We start from the raw sequence: 18,223 nt of genomic DNA, 5'->3' as shown, positions 1-18,223 counted from the left end.
CATTTTCACAGCTGGAAAATTACAACGAAATCTTCACTTACTGCTAAAAGCAATAGATGTAGTTACGTATAATCTATGGATAATACTACAGTCATGGGAGGATGGCAAAACTAGGCTCAATGCAGAATACAGCAGCAAAAAGCAATACTTAAATATTTTTTGTGAATGGGTGACACATCATTTTATATACAATTCTAAGATTTATTCCCTGGTATTTAATAAATGAACCTGAAGCCTAAGTGGTAGGACAGTTATGTTCAATACTTTGAAGCTGAATTTTAGAACTGGGAGGGGAGCTGGTTGTAAAACTATACTGTTTTAAAAACCTTAGCAGAAATATTTTTAATTATGTAACAGAAGTATGTTAGCTTAACACAGGTTTGAGACTATTATAAACTCTGCAATTTAAAAAAATCCTCTAATTGGTGGAAATATTTTTGAGCATGCCTTTTTTAAGCATAAAAGCAAAAGTAAACTCTGTCTATAAGTCTATTGTGCTGCGCGTTATTTAATGAGTACATATGCTTTATTTCCTTGTCTAAGTTACTAACAAAATATACCATTAAAATACTTAAAAGTTATAGTTTGCAAAAATAAACTAATGTGATCTTTTGGCCTTTTTTTCTACAACGCTAAAAATTAAAACTACTCTATTTGCACTTCTGCCCACAAACACAGGAAACACTGTTATGTTTACTTAGGAACTCATTTTTACTTTTTGTTTTTAGTTCCTTATATTGACCGATTGATTATGAATATATATATATATATATAGTCAGTTTGATTCCAGGTCACGAGTGAAAGAAAGTTCATAAACATCGGAACAGAACATTTCGGGCAGTGATAAATGCAGATTCAGTTTTCAATACAATTCTTGTCTCAGAATTAAAGATAAAAATATTGACGCAGTTATAACCCAATCATTAACGTATGGATAAGTCTAATCCTTAACAGTTTTTATACAGGCAAAGAATCCTCCTTAAAAATGAATTTCCTCATAAAAAGAATGGCAGTCCCTTAACCATACTTTTTCATGAGCTCTATTTACATAAAACATATCCCCAGTACAACACTGGCATCGTGGTTCATTCTATAAAGAGTAAATTTGGCCAAAGCATATTAAAATATCTGCAGATAATGTCATAATACTGCAAACACATGGATTTTTGTACTTTTAAAAGTGTAAGAAGAGCCTCAGTTATACTAACAGAAAAAACAAATACTAAGAATTGTGCAACATTTAATAAATGTTAACTAAAAATGGCACCATGTTAAAAAGAACTACCAAGACCTCAAATGGGAAAATAAAATTCTATACCAGATTGTGAGGTTTATTTACAGAAATTTAGAAGTGGAGGAAAAAGTTGGTGAAAGCTATTTCTCCTTGTCTCCTATTAAAAATTATTTAATTTTTTGTATTTCAGAAAATTTTTCAGAATTTCAAAATTTATGCTCTCATAGAAAAACTGAAGAAACTCAGAAAAATACAAATAATAAGGGATTTTAACTTGTGAATATAAGCTTGGCCAAGTATTATCTGATTCAAAATATTAAACTGAGCAAAACTATTATATGTGCTTTGTATTTAACTCTCAATGAAGTCTTAGTAGAGATAAATATTAGACAGAAATGCATTTGGTAAAAGATTGGGGACTATATGTCTCCATATACAGGTGAATTTTTCATCTTAAATTTCCTTTAGAAAACACAGATTCAGTATTTCATAGTATGGATTTCAGACTTTTAAAGTTAAAAAATCAGCAGATGATTAGTAATATTTTTATATCATTTTCACTTTAAAGACTAATTCTGTACAAATATATAAAGAAAATTCGTGAGAGTAGTCAACATTTTTGGGGAGCAGACTTAAAAACAAAGCTGACACAATTCTGTAATATTGATTTACTCTTACAGGGTGGCTGCAGAATAGTGTAAAATGTCGTGCCAGTAAAGATCTATTCTAGAAACTCGCCCCTCCTTTAGCAACTCTTATTTTGGTTCAGAAACCAAATGCAACCATCTGTTCCATTATTTATGTAACTTGAAACCAAGCCTAATTCTTCATTCCTAGAATTTGTTCATTGCTTTGGGTTATCAGGCATCAGCATGATCACCTACTTCCCCCCACCTCCAAATTATCTTCAGATATAACTTCCTAATATTTTCTTTGCTAGTACTGAATATTTTAAAGACATTCAGAATCTCAACAAATCACATTTGCTTATCTTCCGCTTATAGCTCAAACAAAACTCAAATATTAAGATAAAAAATTAATTCAAGAAATTCATGCTGTTGCAAGGTTAATCAAGTTTCCTAAAACACATCGTTCTTTAAAAAGGGGCTTTAGATCATTACTTTTGGAAAAAGAGAAAAGATTTGACGCTGGAATAATATATAGTAGCAGCTTATTTTGAAACCAAGGTTCACATAGTCAAGAGTGATTTGAAGCAGCTTCTGTGTAACAAACCATTATAGCAGCAATGATGATTTGTTTTGCATTGATAGAGCACACATACATTTTCAAATTAAGAAATCCTAATTGGTATCCTAATTTTAGAGGCAACCAGTTCTCTTTAAATGTTCTAAAAACACATGTATATATGAGGTATATGCATGTATTTTATATACAAAGATACATGAACAGACTATTCACGTACATATATGTATATAAAATATGAGCTGTTTTTTGAGTAGTGTTTATAATGAGCAGTATTCCTGCAGCTAAATCTGTACAAACTGACTTCTGAGAAACCAACCACAGTATCAGTTCTGTTGATGAGAAATCTGTTCCTGAGGAATAAGTCACGTACTTCTGAAGATACTTCTAGGCCTATGGCAGATTAGTGGGCCGGCACCAGCACCTAAGTGAATCCTAAGGAACTGCTTGTTCACGAGAATCTGGCCCATTTTCACTTTAAAGGTTTAAATTATTTAGCTCACTTCAAAGGTCACTCTTGCTAGTCCCTGCTAATATTTACAGGTGAAACAGTTCTTCACAATGCAGGAGAGTATGTAATGAAACCTGATAGCGCGGTCTCTCTCAGTAACAAGCTTTTCCTCCTTTTTTTCTCTTTCTTCCTTTCTTTTTTCCCCAATTATAAATGCAGTACCATTGGCTTATTAACTAGTGGAGAACTTGCCAGCTTTCCTGGACGGTTCGTACGGCACTCTGAGAATACTGGGCGTCTCCTCCATCACCCTTACAAGGAGGTTGTCGATGTAGTCCTCCAGCTCCCGGATGTGGGAGTCTTTCCTCCTAAGGAGCTCTTTGTGTTTTACCAGCTCCTGCAGTACCTCCTCATAGGTCAGACTACGATAGCCTGCAGTGGCATCAAAAGGGTTGCTGTCCTAGAGTAGGATAAAGACGGTCACTTTAATAGACAGCACATCAGGGGCAAATTATGAGTTATTTTGAAGTTCAACTGTTTCAAACCCTCGTCAAACTCTTCTCTGTCCTTGGCTAGAACCAATGTGACAGTTCACAGAATGGCTAGCCAGTTCTGAGGAAAGGTCTAAAGCAGATACACCAAAGCCTTGATTACAACTCTAACTTCTTAAATATAAGAAATTGACCATGTAATTTAAGATTAAGTTAAGAGATAAAATGCTCAATAATAAACATAATTAAAATAGACAAAATCAAAAGATCTGTAAGAATTAACTTTAGGAAATATAAGAAGCTACTGAAAACTATACATTTGGATATTAGCTTAGTCCTCGTGGAATTGCTTCCGCTGAACTGTAGTTTAATGTTACGTCTTTACCTTTTTATTGAAGATGGTTACAAGAAACAGCAATATCAACTCTGCTTCTCCAGTTTGCTATGAAATGTTGATGGCATTCAACACTAAATCCATGAGCATCCTTTATAAGAAGCTCCATGGGAGTAACTACTGTTTTAACTTATAGGCAAATAGAACCTTTTCTCCTCTGAGTAACTAGTCTATTTTCTCCTCCTAGTACTAATACTTGTACAATTTATTTTATTTCCCTTTTTGCCTTGGTTGTCAGGAAACTCAAGAGTTCAACTACAGTCATGCTAACACTTAAGATTAGTATATCTGCATTCTCTCCCATTTCACTTACTTTATTTTGTTTAACCTCATTCTATTGGTGAAAATTCTCTTAACACAAAGGTACAAACATAAACCAAAAAAAAAAGGCATTGATTCAATTCATTTTTATTACAAAGCATCCTAATATTAAAAGAAAAATATTTCTCAGAAATTTAATCAAAAAGGCACTGTAACATCATCTATTTAAAGTGCACTGTAACATCATCTATTTAATATTTAGATGTTTCATTATATAAAATATAATGTCAAAATATAAAGTAGCAATCTTCATGCCTTCTTATACATAGTTCTATCACTACATTCAACAACTTAAAATGGTTTTCATCACTTTCTTTCCAAACATTTCCATTTGGCTTTAAAGAAAATAAACTAAAATACTGAGAAAATTGGCCTTGCTCTTAAGGACTAATAGTATCTAATCTATTCAGTGGAGGACGGAGAACAAGGACTGATAAACGTAGAAAGGTCTTTTTTTTCCCTTTTTTGTCATAAGAATTAAATTTGTCTGTATTCATTTTCAGGATCTATTTTAATTTGCTATGCATCCAGGAGTTTTCATCAGTAAAGCCAAAGTGTAACTTTTTATCCCCTCCTCCCCAGGCCCATGACTTTGCTGCACCAGAGAAACAAGCTAGAGCACAGATACCAATTTGATGCTTGTGTTACCCAAGCACTCCCTTCTCTAGAATAAAGGCAAAACAATATTCCTGGTTGAAAACTTCTCCAATCCATAGAATCTCTCAGGTTCTGCAGAGAAGATATAGCTTGCACTAGGCCTTCAAAGATTTTGCCAGGCAGAAATGAGTAACGGGCATCTCAAGCAGTGGCTCTGCTTGATCAAAGGAGGAAGCAAGGTTCAAGGCACAGTGGCCAATAAGGGTGATCTGTGGAGCACGGCTGGGAAATAAGGTTCAGGACCGGGCACAGAGAGAGAGGCTGGAACAGTGGGTTCCAAACAGACCATCAGGGATGTCTGATGCTATCACACTTAGTGTTATGGGAAATAGAAAGCCCACTGAAGGTTTCTAAACAGAGGAAAGATGATTAAAGCTAAGTTTTAGGAAAATGGCAGCAGTGGGTAAGATCATTTAGAGGGACCGCGATTAGTTACAAAGCTATTTAAGTAGTAAAGACAAAAGTCAGGAGGAGCCTCTACTAGATTAACAGAATAGAGAGGATGCTAAAAGGAAGTTTAAAAATGACTTATTTTACCATTAGAAACTGGGTATAGATACAACTTTATGAATAGATTACCTTTGTCCCCCAAAACATTTCAGAATATTGCTTTACGACAACTAAAGGACAATTCCGGAGATATGTGTTGGTTTACTTTTTATTCTCTTCTCTTTCAGATCAATTAACTTTTTGTTAGAAGAAGTATACACACATATTTACTAGTTTAATTGGTCATAAGTAGTCTAGAGATACAAAACTTAGATTTTCCTAAACACACTCCTATTGACATTTATTATACGCAGCAGGTTTCTGTAGAAAAGATAAGACATCCCATAGAGCTAAGTATATTTTAAACATTAATTAAAAATAAGCTAAAGCTTCTTACTTTAACCTAAGTAATTCTGCACAAATATGAGACAGAAACCCACCTAAGTCTCACTTTCCTTCTCTGATAAATGAGATGTTCTCTAAGGTCCCTTTCAACTCTAACATCTCCTGGTCTGCAAAGAGGTTTTTCAGAACTGCATTCTAAAAAAGTGATTATGTCCAACTAATGTGATTTCATTTTTCTAATACAATATTTACTGAAAAATAGCAGTTCTTGTGAGAACTGCAGGGATTAATGAAATTAAACTAAATGGGATTCATTACCAATTGATTGTTTTACTTTTTTTCTTAATTTAACATAATAATAGCAATCAGACTGGGCCTCTCTTAATCAAATTATACATATACGAACTGATTTCTCCAAACTAATTAAGTGATAATATGCAGTTAGAAAATCATTTATATTGTTACATTTAACACTATACCAGTGCTACCAGAGAATGTAGTTAAAATAATTTTTTAACATTTCTCTACAGACAATGAGGATGAAAGACATGTCAAAAAATTCTTATTTTGACATAAGGAGTTTAAATTAATGCCATGATACAAATCAATCTAAAATTTAATCTCTCAAAATAATTATTATCCCACAATATTGTTCAACACTTAAGATATAAGCCATAATCTAGAATATACAAATCCATTATTTGGCTTATTTTTCCCCCTCACAACCATCTAATACTTATGGATAAACAGATTTCTTGGAAATACAGTTCTGACCTTTTCAATAAATTTTCCATTTGTCCTTTTATGTGAAAAATTTACCCCAAATTTCTGCATCAAGTTTTTATGCAAAAAAACATCTTAGAAACACATGTACTATAAACTATATTCTGGAAAAGAATATAAAATAATTAAAAACAGTCTTATGCTTAGTTCCACATTTTATCCCATATTTGAACATCATGTAAACCATCTAATTTTAGGCATAAGATTCTTAAATTGACTAATATACTCAATAAATACATCTATCCTTCTGTTTGTTGATATAATTCCAAATAAAATAAAGATTAATATTAACTAATACAGTAGGAAATTAAAATATTTTCTGGTTACAAAAATTATTTTGCTTAAAGAGGAAAACTCTCAGGCAAATATAAAAATGAATTATTTTTTCAAAAGATACTTTTAATACTATTCTTAGAAAAACTAAAATTGAGAAATTTCCAAACTGGTAAAGACTTCAAATAACCTAACATGGGACTCCTAAGTACTCAACAGTTTTTCCTCTAGCACTCCATATAGATGGCACATATGTTTTTAAGATGTCTTCTTATATTGAAATTTAATGTAAATTTTTCTTCTCTCTTCCCCTTTCATAACCAATCCTTTTTCATTCCTACCCAAGCTCTGTTAAAAATTTCCATATGCAGATATAAGAAAATAAGAGTTGGGTGAGTGAACAGAATTATTACATTAAGTTGTCTAACTGGAATTTTAAATAACAGTTGTGCAAAATACTTTGAGAATTACTAGTGATCTATTTTTACTTTACTCACAATCTAGCCTTTTAAACTAGGAAATGTATATTTTTTTACAATATTTAAATTTCAACAAAAGCAAATTATCAAGACTCAAAATAACTGAAGATTTAAAGAAAGGTTGTCCTGGTAACCAAATATTGGTGGGGTACTAACTGACATCCAAGGCAACTAGAGGAGAGAGAGAGAGATAAGATGAAGGCTTGGCATTCTCTGATCATCTCATTATTGTTCTAATGAGGAACTTTGCTCTGGGAATATCATCTCAGCTACTTTCACATCTTTTGTGCTACTCCCTTCATCTCCCTTTCAGTTCTTAATTAGGCCTTAAAGAGCTCACACTGCCCTTTCAACTGGCTACTGCTCCTGTTTAAACACTGCTTTCACAGACAGGTGTTGGCACTAGCATATAAGACATAAAAACTTAATTACAAAATACTATGTCCAGAAGGGGAAAAAAATATAACTTGGTGGACAGCTATTATTGAAGAACTTAAGGTAAATTACTTCAAACATCTTATAATCTTCAACATAAAACTTGTTCAAATACTTTTTTTCAATAACGATCAGTATGAGGATGAGCTTTCTCCTCTTAATTGTATCTTGCAGTAAATTAACAACACCTAGTAATCCTTTAACTGTCATTTAGAATAGTTAGTATTCCAGAGAAAAATAATCACACATCAAGGATTCTTTTATCACCTTTAAATCCCTTAACTAAAACAATTTTCACATTTTATTTCTTTAAAGAATTCTAAGGATGCTTTTACAGCAATAAATTACAAGCTTTGGAAAAGTACATTTACAAGCACATAGAAATTGTAATTAAGGTTACTTAATAAACAATAGCTGCACATTAAATCGATTTTTTGATGTCGCATTTTGTTTGAGATTAAGTAACCGCCTGATAGAATTCATTTTACTATCTGATCAAAGGCTGACTTCATATATTCTGACGTTTCTCACCAGTCTGCCATAATATAAAGACTTGAGTATTTATGAAACATCAAAACGTACACATCATGTACATTAAAACGGCAAAAACACAGTAGAGAGTCCTCTGCCTCTATAATGTTTTCTACCATTTTAAAGACAAATGACTGCATTTAGAATGGTTTACACAACACCATGGTTTCTTCTCAGCCTATCACACCATAGAAGATTGTGATAGGTTATTGCTTCGAAAAATTCTTATTATACATCTGGATCACACACATTAAGGACAGATGGTTCAAACAGCAACCACCAGCCTCTTGGAATAAAGGCTCTATTTCTGCTATTCAGTGAGAATTTAGTTTCCTACCAAGACATGTGCTCATATTTTTGTAAAGCAACTTATTCTCTCCAGGCTTAGTATAGTATTTAGAATAGGCTGAAGATGTACTGGAACTCGGAACAGAGGTTGAAAACTAGACTTCAAATAACAATGAAATGAAGTTAAGATATCTGAATAATCCTTGCAAAATATGTGAGTTAATTTAGCTGGTCGCTACGAAGCCTGTTAATATATTTGGTTTTGTTCTGACTTGGAAGGTGAGTGTCCTAAAGGATCTTTCACACACACTCCTGGTTAAATGGGTCTCTGGCCAGGAAGCTCTTCCTACTGTTAAATGTTCACAAGCAGGTTTATTCTCCCCTCAACCTGATTTACAACAACAGTAACAAAATGCCACTTTCTCCACATGCTCTTATTTCACAACTATAATGTTGACGTGACATACAGCTTTCATATCGATTTTTAAACAGTCTGCAAACAAAACCTGTATATTCTAAATTGGCTTCAATTATAACTATGTTTGCGTACACTTCCATAGATCATACATAAGTCACACCCTATGGTATATTAAAGTTTGGATTTTGCTTTTTTTCTTTCTCCCTAAATCATCACACTAAGCTATAATCTGTGGGTAACTGAGGGATTCAAGGAGACGGAGGCCTTTTTAGAAATGTGCCCCAGACAGAAAGACAGCTTGTCCCTTGGTTTTTGGTAATTCTCTAACCCCCTCTGCAACTTACCGGGATTTTCCTGAGGTCTTCATTACTTGTCGGATTCATATGAAAACTGAGCAATAAAAGACAAACATAAATGTTAAAAGCGTATCATAGTACACATGGGAGGAAACATAAAAACAGAACATTTTAACCAACATTGCAATAACAATTTCTTAACTCCTATATTACCTGAGTGAGTGAAATTTAATCCAGGATGTAAAAGAAAAACAATATTTACTAAACATTCTGAAGCAGCTACAATTTTAAACTTTGAAGGAAAACCCTTCAGTATTATTAGAACTGAAGAACTGTACCTCTAACATGTAGTTTCTAAACATCTTTAAATATAAGCGATTTTACCTAGTGAGATACTTTATAAAATTAAATTCTATAATGTTATTATTCATTTTATATACACACACTCACTTACCTTAGGCCTTCTGATATAAAACTATACAGACTTAAATAAATTTAGGTTGGGAAGACTGTAGACTAAAAGAGTTGAAGCAATCTTTTAAAACAATTATTTCTATAGGAATTAGAAAAATTAACCTTTAAATGTTATCCTATCAAGGAGAATGAATTCGGAGCTGTGTGAACCATTTCTGTCATTAATGAATTTCTAAGTAGCTGGTCTTCAAAATTTAAATACCCAAATGGACCAAAACAAAATGGATTTCTTGCATGCACAGAGGATGGACGAAAACATCACAGCTGAATGCTATAATCGTTTTCTTCTTTGAAACATGTCCATTAGGAAGGGGACTGGAACCAAAAAGCAGCTAAACTTCAAAGCCATCTGGTGAGTAAATATTTCATCGTTGCTATTCAAGTTTAATTTTTACCCGGCACTTAAGAGTATTAGCCATTAGAACCTCTACAAAGCATTACTGTCCTAGGAGCCTTTTTATTCCAAAAAAAGACAACTGTAAAATATATTTTTTCATTATCTGTGCTTTATCAGCCAAATAACTGGAATCCTTTGAAGAAATTCACTTTTAAAACTTTTGACTGTATGCACAAAAAGTCTGGACACTGCAAAGTATCTATTATTACAAGTACATATCCCCAGCTGTAAATCTACAGGGCATGCAGGCATGTACAACCACCTCAAGAGAATTTCTCACATATCCAAGGTTTCGTTTGTTATGACTAAGATTTGTAGTACTAGCTTCCAGAACCGGTTGCTGACTTTTTCTACCTAGAACTCCTGTGGATTAATTTGGTATTTCAGTAGAGTTGGGTGACGTGGTAGGGAAGATTGAAACATGTTTTAAATACCTACGATGCACCATTTACAGGCCGACTCGGCTGACACATTTTCTCATTCCCTGTACCTCACCGTCTTTATGGTGTTCTGTATGGTCCCAGACTAGAGTCACTGTACTGGCAAAGTCTCAAAAGCCTGACAGAAAAGTGGCTTAAAAGAAAACAAATACAAACCCCCAATACATTATCATGTGGTAGCCCTAGGCCTAGAGTGCCGGGGGAGCAGCTGATAACACGCACGGTTCTCAGCCTCCCTGATTTTCGGCCCAAGGAGGTCAACACCAGGGACCAGTGGGACTAACGTCTCCCTGCCCCGCGATCTCACAGCATGTTGCTCTCTAATAGGTCAAGAAACGCATTCTGCTGCATCTCTCTCCATCCGACTGTGACATTCTCGAGGACAAACTGATTTACATTCAGTGTAACGGCACACCGTACTGGTTACGGGCAGAGAAGTGCTCGAGGGCCCTGGAACCAGGTGGTGTGAACTCAAATCCTGGTTCTGCCCTCTACTTACTTGCCTTTGAGTGTGCCTGGGTTCCTTCCTCTGTAAAATGGGGATGGTAACAGGATCTACCATGTAAGACTACTGGGAAGATTAAATGAGTTGACCACATGTAAAACACTCAGCACACTCAGTAAGTTATTTTATTTAATAAACATCTGCATAGCACTTAGAAAGTGCCAGATACTGTGCTAAGCACTTTACCCAAATTAACTCATTTAATCCTCATAACCCTTAAGGTAGGTATGATCTTCATTTTCAAAAGAAGGAAATGAATCACAGAGGGGTTAGGTAGCTTGTGTGAGGTTGCCCAGTGGATGAGTGTTGGAGGTGACACAGTCCTAGCCCTGTTTTCTGCTCACAGATCTACCCAGTGAGCACAGGCCACACTGCTGAAGCCCTGAACACACAGGACGTGTGGATTAATCTGATGTTTTGAGTAAGCACACAGGAGAGGTGCCCTTGCAGGGGGAGAGCACCCCTGCGAGTTAAATTCTTAGACCACCCAGAGGAAGGAAACGTTCTATCGCAGCATTAGTCAAGGAAGGTCTACTAAGTCAAAGAAACAGTAGAACTTAAAATTACATGACGGTTAGGTTCAGCAGGCCAGAGAAAAAGGACTCTGAAGACACATGCTGTCTGGGGCTGCCGGACGGCGGTGCCATTGCAGGACGCGGAGCAGACTGGCACACAGGCAGCGGGATGGGAAGGAGCCCTTGAAGGGTTGTCATGCAGAAGATGAGGCTCTTAGAGCTGATCCACAGAGCAACAGGCCATTTTTGACAAATTTAATCTTTCATAAATGTTATTTAGATGTTTCATATCTATCCTGTCACATCCTTGAAGAATAAACAGTATTATGATTGTATAAATTTCATTATATGTCTCAGGAAGAAATTACTGAACTGAGAAATAGAAATGCTGGTATTATATTTATTGTAATAAGTGTTGAAGGAACAGGCATTTAGGACAAAAATTTTATCAAAATCACAAACCTAACCATATGTACTATCCAACGGCTTTAGCCTATGGGGCTAAAGTGAAACTCAGTGACAACCTGCCAAGTGTCTGAGAATTCTCAAGAATGGTCACAACTGTAAGGGAAAGAGGTACAGAGCACAGCGAGCCCCAGCTCTCTGCCACTGCACCTGAGTGTAACCTAAGCTCGCCCACACTCCCCAGCAGCCCAGTGCAGCGATCTGAGGCCAGGGCTCTGGTACTGGCCATTGTCTGGAATCTAAAGGCAGAACCCCGCCCCTGTGTTCGGCTTTATATTCACAAACTGACGTGTCAAATACATGACCAACTCAGTCATTTACAGCCGCTTTTTTTTTGATCTGTCCTTAAGTGGGAAAAAAAAGTTAACTGAACTGGATGAATTTGCTTGGGGAAAAATGTCTCTGTCGAAGTGTGGCACCAATCTGTGCTGTCTTTCTTTCTGGGCTGCTTCCGCGTGTCAGACAAGATACTGAATGATGTAGTCTGCTCAGCTGAGTTGTTGACAGGTTAAGGAAAATGGTGTTTTTAATCAGGTATAAAAATAAACTTAGACACGCTCACACTGAAAAAGTCTACACAAATTTAAACTTCAGAATGCAAAAAAATTAATTTTTGAAATCAGAACTGAAAGAGTTTGGTGGCAGCAGAGGGTTTTAAAGTAACTTTGAGACTGATAAAAATATTTTTAAATTCATATTTTTAAAAACAGTTTAAACTAATAAAATGCTTTACCTTAACATTCTGAAGTCTTTAGGTTTAATAAAACCTAATTTTTTACCTTGTGATATTTCCAAATTTTAAAGAATTTTTCCTGGTAAATTCTAAGTTTTAAAATTAACAGTACTCAAATGTATTTCAAGGAATCATTAGTATCTCTTCAATAACGTCACATTAATTTACTTTGAAGTTAGGATAAATACTAAGTAAATTGGTGAAACTTGAAACTGTCCTTCAATTTCTGCTATGGACTAGTCTTCCACAGATAAGCCAGAAAAGCAAATCTACATTTATAAAGTGATAAAACTGACCACTACAGAAATCACTAAAGCATTTGTCAGTGATCAGAGTTTTCTTCTACGTCCTTCCTTTTCTCTTTTTAAAACTCTTTTTGCTCTCTTTTGGAGCAAGAATACCTAAGAAAGGGAAGCGAGTATTAACAGTGGAAAAGTCCCTCATGACAAAAAAAAAGCCCACAGAAGAACAAAGATCTATTAAAACTGATTAACTAGCTGCCTTGTCAGTATAAGACAATGCAAACTGTGTACATTCCTGGCTCTAGGATTTTAAATCTTTCAAGGAGAAGTCACGTAACAACACCTGAAGTTCTTTCCAAGGCATTTAAAAGCAACTGTTATTACACCTTCCATGATACCTCTTTCCAAACCCTGTTACTGCTGGAATTATAAAGCTAAGTCCACTCTGGCCTACAACTTGACTCATTTTGTATTTAATAAGTCAATTCAAGTTATTTGCAAAATTCAGGAGGTGTCCTGCTTGTCTGGGAGGTGGGGCAAAGAGAGGAAAGCAGAGTGGAGGAGTAACGTTCTTAAACACCATTCAATTTCTTATGGTGTATAGGAAATAAGTTTAACTTTATCACAGAAGAACTTCGGACATTAATTCTTTTCAAAGGAGAGTATCCTACTATTCTTCTTGTTTAGCTGGCAGAGTGGGCTCTGGAGACCTGGAGCTTCACTTTGGTGACAAACGTAGTTGAGGGGGAGGGGTGTAAACTGAGAATTATAACATAATACAAAACTGTTAATGAGTCTGAAAAGAAGAAAAGAAAAATACACCATTTACAGCGAAGCAAGGGCAGAGAGTAATGACACCGGCCTAGCAACGACTGGTATTACTGGACTTGAACCATGGTACCAAGCACCTTTGTGAGGACTTTGCATGTTAACCCACTTAATCCTTGAACAATCTTACGATGTGAATTACAGAAGAGGAAACAGGCACAGCAAAGTCAAGAAGCTTGCTCAAGGTAACACAGTTACTAAGGGGCAGAGTCAGGATTCAAAGAAAAGCAGCCAAAGACCACCATCCAAGCTCTTTAGCCATCAACTGCACCTCTCCCACACGGGGGTTCCAACGTCCTCAGTCCTACTGGGAGCTCAGAGACAGCTGGTTTCAAGGAGGCCAACACAATTCCCTGAGGATTCTTCCAGTCAGAATGACTAAGAAAAGTGCAAGACTTAGACAATCTTAAAGAGACAGAACGAAGGCTGAAAAGCAACAGGTATTGAATTTTTTCCTCTTTGCCTCTCCTGCTCCGTTCTGCCCCTCCCTGCACCCCAGAAGGCTGACCTCTGGAAAGGGCAGCGCCTGGGTCCCCTTGCCCACTGGCTTCCAGTTGTGCTCTGCCGCTGGGAGGCACCTGCAAGAGACTGGAGGACAGAAAGAAGGGGAGACAGGGTATGTATTCCAGCCCCATCCTACCAACCTCTTCAGTCCCCCTGCTGCACTGCAGCTTTGCCAGTAGCTTCTGTACAGACAGCCACGGCTGTTCCTTCACACCTAAGCATGGCAGTCCCTTCCAGATACTGCTGGTCCCTAGTACTCTACTATCCCTTCCTTGGTGTCCTAACCCTAGCCACCCCTCTATAAATGATATCTTCACTAAACTTTCTTCAATTACTCGTTTTGAGTGTGTCACTTGTTTCCTGCTAGGACTTGAACTGATGCAAGAATATATAATAAATGCCAAAAACTATTCACTTAATAATTTAAAATAGGAGAGAAAGAAAGGAAGCCAAAGAAAAACTGCAGTTTTGAAATGGTATAACTGAAGTGACTGGGATTTGAATAGTACCGCTGCACGTTTATACACCGCCTTACAATTTATAACGCATTTTCACAAACGGAGTTTCTCTCAACTGAGGAACAGTAATCAATAAGGTGGGATGCGATCACTCACAGTAAAATCTCATCCAACTGAAATTCCATCTGATCCATCTCACCTTCCGATTCTCCCACTCCCTCACCCCATCAGGCCTGCTCTGTGGACCCCCACTGTCACCCCAATTGTTTCCTAACCTGTTTGTATGTCCTCACCTGTCTCACCAGAGCATACTCATAGTCCATTACCCCTCAGATGTTCCACCACTTTTATTTTGCCATCTCTAATCCCTCCCAGGTCCCTCCCAAGTTAACTCCTGCTGTCTTCGTTACTTCACTGCTTCACCTTCTATAACCTGAAACACATCCCCCCGCCACCGATACTCACGGCCAACAAACGATTTTTACTTAAGGTAACAGCCTCATCCTCTTTAACCTCTCAGCTCCCTTTGATGACTGTTCTTTCTGAGACTCTCCCCCTCTGTGATATGTGGTGGCCTAAATTTTCTCCCATGTTTCTGATTACCTGTCTTCTTCCCCGTTTCACCCTAGGTGGGAAACACTAGCTATTTCTTAACGTTCTGTTTTCAAACCTCTTTTTCCACTCTACCTTGGAAATCACTACTTCAACTGCCACCACTATATGGACGGATGATTGCTAAATCTTTGATCTTCAACCACAATCACTTTATCCTTTGCAATACCGCCTTTACAAATGTCTGTTTAAAGTCTCAGACTGGATATCTTACCTGCACTTAACTTACCTCAAAGTTCTCCCAAACCAATCATCATCTTGACTTTTCTATCAGTTCTGTCTGCTTCTTCCTTCTGGTACAACCAGTCTCCTGGTCACCAACGGTGAAGCCTCAGAGGCACCCCTGACTCCAGCCTCCAGCTTGTACACCTCATCAATAAGCTGCCAGATTCTCCCCATTCAGCTTCTGGACATGGATCTCTCATTGCTTCCTCACTACTCATTTTCACAGCTACCTTTCTGCTCACAAGACCACATGACCACCTAGACTATAACAGCCCGGCCTGCTGTAATAGCCTCCTCTCAGTCTCTGTCACTCCTCCTTTGTCCCATCCAGCCTATACAACATGGCTGGGTAGGACATTCTAAAGCTAAAGTCTAACCTCACTATTCTTCTGTCAAAAAACTTCTGGGGCTTCGCTGGTGGCGCAGTGGTTGAGAGTCCGCCTGCCGATGCAGGGGATGCGGGTTCGTACCCTGGTCCGGGAAGATCCCACATGCCGCGGGGCAGCTGGGCCCGTGAGCCATGGCCACTGAGCCTGCTCGTCCGGAGCCTGTGCTCCGCAACGGGAGAGGCCACAACAGTGAGAGGCCCGCGTACCGCAAAACAAACAAACAAACAAAAAACTTCTGGCCTCCACCTTCCTCTGGAACAATAACAAAATTTCTTAGCCTGGCTTTCAAAGCCTATTGGGCTTGACTATATTTATCTTTCCAAACCTCCTGCCCACCACCCAGTACCCAGGTACAACCTATTAAACTGCTCTAAATTTCATATTTTATTTTTAATCAAGAAATAGAAATTTCACCACCTATTTCAAAGAATTAGGATTAAAAGAGAGTTAAAATGGAATGTTTTGTATGACGAAGTGCTATTCCAGTGTCAGATATATGAACCTAAATACAGACCTTACATAAAAATCAACTCAAAATTGATCACAGACCCAAATGTAAACCACAAAACTGTAAAACTCCTAGAAGATAACACAGAGAAAATGTAGATGATCTTGGGTATGGTAATACTTTTTTTAGATACAACACCAAAGGCAGGATCCACGAAACAAAGAATTTATAAGCTGGACTTCATTAAAATTAAAAATTTCTGCTGCGCGAAGAACACTGTTAAATAGAATGAAAAGACAAGCCACAGACTGGGAGAAGATATATGAAAAAGACATATCTGATAAAGGACTGTTACCCAAAATATACAAAGAACTCTTAAAAGTAAACAGTAAGAAAAAAAATCCAATTTAAAAATGGGCCAAAGATCCCAACAGATACAGAGATATACAGATGGCAATAGGCATAAAAAGGTGTTCCACATCATATGATATCAAGGAAAAGCAAATTAAAACGAGATACCACCACACACCTACTGCCATGGCCAAAATCCGCAACACTGACATCACCTAATGCTGACAAAATATGGAGCAACAGGAACTTGTACCATAGGATCCAGCCATTGCACTCCATGGTATTTACCCAAAGGAGCTGAAATTTATGTCCACACAAAAACCTACACACAAATGTTTATAGAAGCTTTATTCATAACTGCCAAAACTTGCAAGCACCCAAGATGTCCTTCAGTAGGTAAATGGATACACTAGTACATCCAGACAATGGAATATTATCCAGTGCTTAAAAAAAGAATGAACTCTCAAACCATGAAAAGACATGGAGGAACCTTAAATGCATATTACTTAGTGAAAGAAGCCAATCTGAAAAGGCTACACACTGTATGATTCCAACTATATGACATTCTGGAAAAGGCAAAAACTATGGAGACAGTAAAAACATCAGCAGTTTCCAAGGGTTTGGGGGGAGGGACCAGTCAATAGGCAGAGCACAAAAGATTTTTAGGGCAGCAGAAATACTCTGTATGACACTATAAAGATGAACGCACACCATTATATTAATACATTTGTCAAAAGCCACAGAATATACCACACCAAGAGTGAACCCTAATGTAAACTATGGACTACGTATAACTATGACGTGTCAACGTAGGTCCATCAATTTTAGCAAATGTACCACTCTCGTGGGGAATGCTGCTAATGGGAGAGGCTACGTGTGTGCAGGTAAGATGTATATGGGAAATCTCATACCTTCCGCTCAATTCTGCTGTGATTTCAAACTGCTCTAAAAATGCCCCCAAAAGGCAAGAAACTCCCCACATACCAGGGCAAAAGAAAAAAAAGAATAAACAGAGAAAATGAATTTTTTTTAAAGTTTGCATTTTGGGTATCTATCCTAATCCCTGGCCTCCCCACCTCTTTCTACTACAAACTGCTTAAAGGAAGGAATGATATCTCAATCTTTTCAGTCCTAGCATCTGACACAGTACCTAGGGTATGGCAGATGCTTAACACATGTATGCTGAATAAATTAACAGCCAGTGCTTAATAAAAAGTGGGCTAATAGTTGACTGAGTAAATCAATAGTAGGTCAATACAGGTCTCGACAACAAGGTATCAAGTCCCCCAAGAGCAGAGGATATCGTTTTTCCGAATAACAAAGATCCCTTTTATCTAGACCTGACAGCATATTAATGGAATATTTTTCCATTCTTTTTAAGACAGAAAGAATTACTCTGATACTTAAAATTGCCAATATGAATTGAAATAAGTTTCAAATTGGTGACTTCTAATATAATCCATTCAACTAGCCAGTTTATCCAGTTTACCAACCAGGTCTACCAGTTTAGGTATTTGACCACAATACAGATTCAATTGAAAATTTTGTG

The 18,223-nt window shown here is 36.9% G+C and overlaps 1 protein-coding gene across 1 annotated transcript in view; it reads right to left on the bottom strand.

Moving 5' to 3' along the window:
- Positions 1-1,515: 1,515 nt before the first annotated feature.
- Positions 1,516-18,223, bottom strand: part of RAB11FIP2 (RAB11 family interacting protein 2) — a 39,075-nt gene continuing 22,367 nt past the window's right edge. The window contains exons 4-5 of the mRNA XM_060099052.1: positions 9,137-9,182; positions 1,516-3,348 (exon numbers count right to left, since the gene is read on the bottom strand). Of these exons, the coding sequence (XP_059955035.1) occupies positions 3,121-3,348; positions 9,137-9,182 (274 nt within the window). The 3' untranslated portion in view covers positions 1,516-3,120. The remainder of the gene's footprint in view (positions 3,349-9,136; positions 9,183-18,223) is intronic.

This window comes from Mesoplodon densirostris, chromosome 1, assembly GCF_025265405.1.
Source record: "Mesoplodon densirostris isolate mMesDen1 chromosome 1, mMesDen1 primary haplotype, whole genome shotgun sequence".
Classification (NCBI taxonomy): Eukaryota; Metazoa; Chordata; class Mammalia; order Artiodactyla; family Ziphiidae; genus Mesoplodon; species Mesoplodon densirostris.
The sequence above is the reverse complement of the archived record's forward strand: the minus strand, read 5'-3'. Positions and strand labels throughout refer to the sequence as shown.